The sequence below is a fragment of the Chrysoperla carnea genome, chromosome 4 (genome assembly GCF_905475395.1).
Source record: "Chrysoperla carnea chromosome 4, inChrCarn1.1, whole genome shotgun sequence".
NCBI classification, from domain to species: Eukaryota; Metazoa; Arthropoda; class Insecta; order Neuroptera; family Chrysopidae; genus Chrysoperla; species Chrysoperla carnea.
In genome coordinates this window covers 25,419,335-25,428,483 of record NC_058340.1, presented here as the reverse complement: position 1 = coordinate 25,428,483, position 9,149 = coordinate 25,419,335, and the positions used below count along the sequence as shown (strand labels likewise).

The following is a 9,149-nucleotide window of genomic DNA, read 5'->3' as shown; positions in this document are numbered from 1 at the left end:
TATTGTACTGCCATTTGATATTGAATATATGTATAGTCACAGTCACACAAAACTTTCCTGAATAAAATAAAATAAATTTCCGGTAAGTTAGCAACAATGTCCAAAGACCATCATTCGATATACGAAATAAAATTTAAAATTAATAAAGTTAAGTTAAAAATGAAAAAAATAAAACAAGTCCAATAATTTACATAGCGACTTAAAGCGGGACTCATTATTGGGAAGATTTGAATCGGTCTAGATTTTAATGATTCCCGACTGCTAAATAGTCACTATGTAAACTAGACTTGTTTTTTCTATTTCAGGCTTCAATTATCACAGTTGGGAATTTTGATTTTTAAATTAATTTTTTATTTTACACTTTTTATTTAGGATTTTCAAATATCTACTCAACGATACTCCACTTTACATTTCATGTTTGCCTTATTCACAATATGTCATTTGGTTGTCGCCATATTGAATTTTCATTACTGCCATGTCTTTTTAAAACATATCGATTGACGTAAGAATCATTAAAATCGGCCAACGCGTATGATTTCTAGAGTGCCACCAAAGAAGAAACATACAGATATAACATAAAAGACATAACAGACAAACATAAAAGTAATTTTCAATTGGTTTCATCTCAAAATTTTGTCAATGACATTTAGCAATAAGTTTTAGGTTGGAAGCTTTTATTCGACGTTGAAATGTAAATACTATAATTTTGTATTCTTCCTATGTAAGGTAGCGCGAATACAGCATGTTCTATTTAAACCAATTTAAACTGATCATGCTTGAATACAGATTATGATTTCACAACACGATAATATGCATAAATTTTCTTCTATGAAAATCTAGAACTAGTAAAAATGATGACAATTTTTCTTCTAACCGTTTATAAACGAAAACAGTTTTTGATTATTTTATTTTTAGTATCTTTTTTAGGTTACATAATTTACTGAATCTTAATTAAATACTTTCAATTCTTTACTTACATGGGTATAGAAATACGGGGGTTTGAATTCTAAAAATCCTACGTCAATGTATTGCAGATGATATACTTAATTTTTATCTTGCCTTTTCTGCTCTAAAAAATAATGTCAATATAACTAATTACTGTAAAATAGCATTTTACGTTTGGGCTAAGATACTAAGACAAGTTTAGTTAAATCGACTTATTTTTGCCTGTATTATATCTGATAGAGAGATGTACAGCCCTTTTAGGCCATGTATATGTAGTTTGTATTACAAAAACGCACATTTTAGTACATATATATACTCTCTCTATGTAAATCCGTGCGATTTTTATGAGTACATATACAGGGTAGGTACTCCCAAAATTGTATAGTGTCTCCCGACTCCAACATATACTCTTCAAAATTCAGAAAATACAGATATTTTTTGATGATTTTATTTTAAATGATTTGAAGCATATACTTATTTAAATATTTAATTACGGAAAAATTGAGTACACAAATATCAAAAATATTGAACAGTATTTAATTTCACTATCTTCCGACATCCCGGAACTTTGAGGTAGCAACCCTATATATCTATACAAAATTAAAAAAATCCCCGACAAATGCGGTTTTTTCCTTGTAACTCTCTTCATACTAAACAGATTTACTTGAAACTTAGCTAAGAACACTCTCGATCTAGTCACCTTTCAAACAAAAAAACCGTATCCAAATCGGTTTATCCGTTTAAAAGTTACGGTGCCACAGACAGATACACACACACACACACATAGCGGTCAAACTTATAACACCTCTATTTTTGCGTCGGTGGTGAAAAACAATTATATTTTTCGCTTAAAGACGGAGACAGGGCAAGATTAACCAGTAGGCCAAAAACAAATTAGTACGGCAAGGATGTCACAAGCACAAAGTTGATTTACGAAGACTAAAAAAAAGGGGGAAATTTTATAAGGAGGAAAACAAATTTGTATGGGAAGGACCTCACACAAGACTAAAAACGGCACCGCGTTTGATTTTCACATTGCCTAGGGACCCCGACATGGTTAATCCGACACTACCCGGGGAATACAGGTGACAAACCCTGCGGGAAACTTAATTTTACAAATAAAATAATTTTCAACTCAAAAAATGCCAATTATTATTTTAATTTAGCATAAATACAAGATAAGTAATTAAACTTTTAACTTTTTTTAAAAAACAATTAATAAAGAGAAAAATATTAGTACAATTAAGTATAAAATTAAAAAATTTACAATTAATATCAAAATGTTTGTTTTCGTATAAAAATAAATATTTTTTGTAACAATATTATTATTTCGTGATAGTTTTTCAACCCCCAACGTTCATTGTTCAAACAATGCACGATTCGTTTGAAAACTCACATGTCCAATTGATGTCTCAATCTCATTAATAGAATTATATAATTTTTCATTGTTTACTGGTGTTGATTGGGTAAATACAGATTTTCTAAATCGTGTACTACGACGAACGGGTTTTGCTACCAATGGTGTGGATGGATCTTGATTTTTTCTGTAAAAAAAATAATAATTTGTCCGAAATGTCGCTGTTGAAATATTTTTCGTACTCAGAATTTTTTTACCTGACTTTTTACAATTTTCTGGGGGTTCAACATACATAATCGAGGAAATAAAATAACAGTCTAACTAAACTCTACTGGCGCAGAGTTGATTTCCTGGACCAAACTGTTTATTCAGTTTTATTTCATCGATTAACTTCTTAAAAAAAACACTTTATTTATTTGTAAACTAGAGATTTTTATATTTGGGATCAATTTATTCTAGAAAACAATGTAAACTCAAAACTTTTTCCCATATATTCCATTCTAGCTCTAAACTAACTGTTTAGGTATAGGCTAGGGTCGCAAGTTATTTGCTAATTCACTGCCAAATTTTTTTAAATAGAATTTTGCCCCTCTGTTGATTCGCGTTTGATGCGTTATATAATTATTGAAACAATAACTATATAACGCATAAACAGTAATAACCGCCAGTCACCTCCCCTTCTTATATCAATATTGGTTGTTAAGAGAGTGGAGGGGGTGTAAAAATATTTTAATTGTATTCTGATTTACCTAGTTAATCTACTTTCACGTTGTTGCACAGCAAACTTAATAACTGAAGATTTAAAAACATTTCGAGCATCCAAAATAATTTTCGAACGTTGTTTTTTAGCTTTTGTATCTTGTTTTTTGGTTGATGTATCCAAATCCAGGACACTAAACTTCTCCAATAATCTTTCAATCGAATGGTCAATTTTCTTGATCTAAAATTTAAATTAAATATTCATTAAACTAGGGGAGAACTATGAGCAGACTTAATAAAGGAACCTCTCGTCCCCTGAGGCGGATTATCCATAAGATAAAGTAGGCACGTGACGACAGACACGACGTTACAAAGGGGTGGATGCATGGAAGTTTTTAAACAAAAAAATTAATTGTGTAAGTATGCAAAATTTACGGTCCGTAATTTTCCGTCTAATTCATATAATCTCTGCAGAAAAGGAAAATTTTAATAAAAATGAACAGCAAGCCTTGGAACTAACAGTCAAATAATATGAAAAGGACACAAAGAGGATACGGAAGAGAAAACACACAGCAGATGAATCTGCCGAAGATGTTACTTCTTCATTATCTGGTCTGGAAACATTCAGAGTGATCTAGTAATTTTAGACAGACTTGTGGTTGAACTCCCCAAAAGGCGAGAATTGTACAGCAATTTTTACAGTAAATTTTCGATTCTAAGCAATTTAATCAATTTGAACACTCAAGTTTAAAATAGAGTAAGTATGTTAGTAACGATGTATTCTGAAATTCTGGAGACTTAGAAAAGTGTCTTTTTTTATGAAATTATCAATCGACGTGTTTATTTAACAACGATAGCTCGAGTCGGAGAACTGCCCCGAACAAAAAACGCAATTTTACATGTTCTAAAAAAATAAAAAACTTGAAACTAAAAAAAAGTCTTTTCTTAACCCATTTCTGTTTCTAAGGAAACAAATCTTGACATTAAATAATGTAAATTATTTAATTTTTAACTTACTTCAGCACCACTAATGATAGCTTGTTGATAGCATTCAACAGCTTCATTAAATTCACCATTTAATTCACCCAAAGCGGCTCGACATTCCCAATATTGTGGTTGATCCTGTAAATGTGGGTATTTCTTTTGTAATGCTGACAGCCATGCATTACACTGATCTTCTGGATATTTCTGGAAATACAAGTTAAAGTTGTGAAACGGATTTATAACAAACTCACACCTCTCTGCGTTGACCTTCGATACAATGTATAAGTCTATATTTTGGGGATAAATATGATTAGCTATACAGGGTGGACCACCAAATCAAAAAAATGACTTAAACAAAAGTTGCAGAGAGATTAATGCTATAACGCGGTGGTCTTTACTTTTAAAATAGAAATTGTTCAGCGAAGCGGGTGGGTATCATGATAGAAAATGTATAAAACTCAACCCAAAATTATACTTACTTCTAAAATCAAGGCATGCAAATCACATAAAGCTTCCTGCGCTAATTTTTTGTCGTCAGTATTTGGATTTGGTGTCCCAAATAAATCGTTATCATTAGTGAAATTTGTATAGTCAACAACTTTTGGTACAAAATCGGATGTCGATGGAGCAGGTGCTAATTCTGGTCGATTTTCTTTATTTTCATCTTCTTCATCCTGCACGACGGTATGTACGTGGGAACGTCCTGCTGGTCGATACGGTGTTGATTGATGAACTCCAAAACATCGTAAATGAGAGTATGCGTTCAATGATTTACCACGTTTCTTTAACCAACTCAATAATCGTTCACGTAATTCGGATGGAGCTGGTGTACGACCAGGCAAAAATTGAGAACTTTTTCTTGGTGGATTATTCGGTGTCATAAACATGACCGCTTTCTGTCCAGTTCGACTAATTTGTGGTTCATTTTCCTCTATTATTGGACTTGGAACGTTAATTTCATTATGGATTGATATATTTTCTGCGGAATGAGCTTTTGGTATTCCTCTTAAATGCATAGGACGTTTTGATGGTGGGAGTGATTTGTTTTTAATATGCATAGCAGATATCGAACGTCTTAACGGAGGTTTGGCAACTGTTCTTGCAGCAGTATTCGGTCTGGATTCAATTCGAGATGATCGATTGACACTTGAGGCTGACATGTTATTCGCACATGGTGATGTACGAAAATTTGGTCTTTTTACACTTGCTGGAACCTTTTTCGTATCGTCAGATTGATTACGGATAAGTTTTTCAATTTCTTCTGGTTTGTATTTAGCTAGAGGATTATTTTTCTCCAAACGTAGTTGGCTTGCTTTCGTCATTTTTATTTGTGGAGTTGTGCTAGTCTTGCTTGTTGTAACTGGTTTTCTAGCTGAAGAAGGAACTATTTTTCTAGCTGATGATATTTTTGTTAAATTTTCATTTGATGCTGTACGTTTTTCACGTTGAGATTTAATTTTTTCTTGAATTTCATCAAATCTTGCTTTACGTTTCTCTTGAAATGCTTTTCGCAATTCTTCGTCGACAACAGTTTTCTTCATATTTTTTGGATATGTCGTTGTAGCCATTTTTTAAACCGGCATTTATTTTGTTAAATAGAATTAATAAATTAACATAATAGTAAAACAATTAATTAATAAAACAATATTTTTAAATAATCGTATTTAAACCGAAAATATGTATCTCATAAACGAACAACTTTAATTAAATCTTAGATTTAAATGGTCAAAGTTTCAAATTATTTAAATGCTTCAAAATATTCGTTAAACAAAAACACACGATTTTCAACGAATGTAGCTCGGATATTCTTCGTTTATGTAAAAATGTAAAGCCGACTATACACTATCCGTACTAGTTTTGGAACTGTCAAATCATATTATTTTTGTTTAACTTCCAAATAAATTAATAACGTTTAATATTTGTTATTTTGTTCGATTTATGTGACACATTTTATTAATTGAATACTAATGCTAATAAAAATTGATACGTAAATTGACTTTCATCAATTTTTGAAGGGATGTCTATTTTTGCTAATACTAGAAAGCCTATACTATTCCTCATGAATATGATTATCGTATATACAAAAATAATTTTTACGAATCCGATTGGTAGTTCCAGAGATATTCCAGAGATTAGGGTATTTAAACGAATATAAAATAATAAAAATAAAATCAATTTTATAGTAGGATAGATTCATTGTATTAAGAAGTAGGGATCCAAAAAATACGACTTGAGAAAATTTAATTTAAGTTTTTTTAGATTGACCTTCATTTTTGGTAATCAAACTATCGAAACCAAATGCAAAGCAGAATAGAATAAATCACGGATCTAGTAATTATAGTAGGGATGTAGTATAAAGTCCTACTTTAGACGAGGGGGGTGTATCACTCAGGGGGGAAGCAATGTGCCTACTTTTGATTGGCTGCGGCTATCATTTGCGGGAAATTCAAATAAAACAATAATATTTCGTGTGTTTTAGATTTTAATATTTCTATATCCATGGTTTAAGATTGCCTCAAGCAATATGCCTGCTTTTGATTGGTTGCGGCTGTTCGCACTCTCAATTGCGGGAAAATTTAAATGGGTAGCGAATTGTGCGTGTATTGTAGATTGGTTCGAGCCAAAAATCTTTCTATTTAAAGTAAAATCTTTTACCCTAAAGAAAAAAATGTATTTTTTTTTTAATACAATTTAGAAATTAATTACAAATATAATATTTTTATCTAATTACCCTTGGATGAAGGAATATATTTTTCCATGCTTACAAACGAATCAAAAACACTTAAAGAAAGCTTTGAGCATACTTTCAGCATGCGCCTAGTTAACAGCCAATAGAAAGTAGGCACAATGATACCCTGCCTCTTCCCCCTGAGTGAGACTCACCACACTCGGTTATACTCCATCTCTTTTAAAATATTCCTATATCCATGGAATGAATATTTAGACTCTCCTTATTTAATCCAAGAGTACTGTTTCTGGCTCAAAAAATAAAAGTGGTCCTTTTTTAAAATAACTATTTTATATAATAATAATCAGTTAGTATAAATAGTTATCTATGATGATCAGTGCCACCAACATAGTTTTTGGTAGAGAAAATTTATGTCTTTCGGGTAAAAAGGTTAGGTCGATATACTTACTAGTTTTTGGAGAAATTAGAAAATATTCAATAAAAATCAAAATCAATTATGGAAATATCAAAAACTGCAATTGGTATTGCTGCGGGTGTTTGTGGTACAATATTTTTAGGATATTGCATTTATTTTGACAAACAGAGACGTAGTCATCCCGATTTTAAAAGGAAATTACATGAAAGTAAGTTTGTGAAAGCGAGTGAAAGTCATTTGGACTTTAATAATGATTTTTTTGAATAATTTTCTAGAAAGAAAAGCGAAGAAACAAGCAGCCAATGTTAACTCAGGTAGAGGGACAAATGTTATGCCTGATCTTAAAGATTATGAGGCAGTTCGAAGATATTTCTTGCAAGAAGTACAGTTAGGTGAAGAAATGTTGGCTACAGGTGAATTGGAACAAGGTGTCGAACATCTTGCGAATGCTGTTGCCTACTGTGGACAACCTCATCAATTATTACAAGTAAAATTTTGTTTTTTAATACATTTGTTAATATAAAAATCGATTATTTTATCGAATGGATATGGCTCTGAAATATTACCAAAACCACATAAAATCTAAGATTTCACCAGTGTAAGACGAATCAGATATTATAGATTTCTCTTTAAAAACTTTCGTTTGAAGTTTTCTCGGTTTGTATAGCGATATGGTACCGTTTTCGATAGATAAGGGTTTAAAAAAGGCAAGGATATTGTTTGTTGTACATAAAAAGCTGAGGGCCGAGGGTAAGCTCTTACCTAAAAAATTAAGTCATCGTTAGGAGTTCGTATATGTTAACTTTACCCCGAAAACTCGATAATGGGCTACAGAGCGTAGTCTTTCATAGATCCCTGGATTTTGTTGAAGCTCCTCCAAAATTCAAATTAATGGATATCCTTTTCTTTGTTATTTTAATATGATAAGCATGGTAAACAGTGATGTTTACGAAAAAATGTTTCAAACAAAACTTATTTGTTTTTTATAAGGAACATTTTTTACATTTAAATTTTTGTTATATCTCTAACGGTCATACAGTTATTAATAATTCCAGGCCTTTTTTCTTTGAAGATTAAAAAAAGATCCGCTAGATGGCGACTAGATGGGGGGGGGTTACAAATATATATTACCATCTAGATTTATTTTTAATCTTCCCAGGAAAAAGGCTAATTAAAAACGGCTAGTTTCATGTAAGCCGAGCTCTACTTATATTAATAATTAAATTTTTGTGTTTAAAGGTATTACAACAAACATTGCCACCACAAGTGTTTCACCTGTTACTACAGAGGATGCAAGGTATGGGTGTACAACAAGCACGTGCATCTGGTATCACAGTTGACGATGTTGAATGAAATTTTTGTTACATTGTTTAGTTTTCGAGTTTCTAGATAATTGTAGCTTACCTCCTGTTATATTTCAAAACTATTAAAAAAAAAACAAAAACAAAATGGATAAAAAATGTATATTTTGGTGAAAAAAAAAATCAAATATTTCAATTTATATTTAAATGTTATATGTCATCTCGTACCTATCATTAATAATTTAATAACAACACAATAACCAACACTTGTAGTTCTTTAGCTTAACGTGGTGGCTACTGTACTGACTTAAAAGAGTAAGAAAAACAAATTTTGTAAATATATTGACGATGGCTTGTATTTTTAAATAACATACAAATATATTTTGTGTTTAATACTTCTTATTTGTTATTCAAGTTCTTTATAGTATGCTCTTGTAAACAGGTATTACATTGTCTCTGTTAGATAAAATTAAGATCTGTAATGCTACAATAGCGAAAGTTTTTGTTGTTGCTAATTTTTAATTGAATTTTAAGTTTGATACAGGGAGTGCCATCTTTTATGTCGGTATGTATCGTGGAAAATATCGTGATCAACAGGCACCGTCTGACAACACTATTCATCGTTTAGTGTCAAATTTTGATGAACACGAGGCAGTGGAAGATCATTAAAAGAGAGTGCGTTATCCAGAATTCAAAAAAAGCGTATTGTCATCGCGCTCACCATTTTGGCATCACAAGAAGTACATCGAACCCTCCGGA

At 31.3% G+C, this 9,149-nt stretch overlaps 2 protein-coding genes across 2 annotated transcripts; one reads left to right on the top strand and one right to left on the bottom strand.

The window, feature by feature from the left end:
* Positions 1-2,236: 2,236 nt before the first annotated feature.
* Positions 2,237-5,630, bottom strand: LOC123298228. Its single transcript, XM_044880180.1, has 4 exons — positions 4,465-5,630; positions 4,019-4,189; positions 3,052-3,242; positions 2,237-2,489 (listed from the first exon to the last, which is right to left on the bottom strand). The coding sequence occupies exons 1-4, from the start codon at positions 5,551-5,553 to the stop codon at positions 2,303-2,305; spliced, it is 1,638 nt and encodes a 545-aa protein (XP_044736115.1). The 5' UTR covers positions 5,554-5,630; the 3' UTR covers positions 2,237-2,302.
* A 1,438-nt stretch (positions 5,631-7,068) lies between these two features.
* Positions 7,069-8,785, top strand: LOC123298249 (mitochondrial import receptor subunit TOM20 homolog). The gene is made up of 3 exons (XM_044880204.1): positions 7,069-7,297; positions 7,365-7,576; positions 8,329-8,785. Exons 1-3 carry the CDS (start codon positions 7,171-7,173, stop codon positions 8,440-8,442), a joined length of 453 nt encoding a protein of 150 aa, XP_044736139.1. The 5' UTR covers positions 7,069-7,170; the 3' UTR covers positions 8,443-8,785.
* The last annotated feature ends 364 nt before the right edge of the window (positions 8,786-9,149 follow it).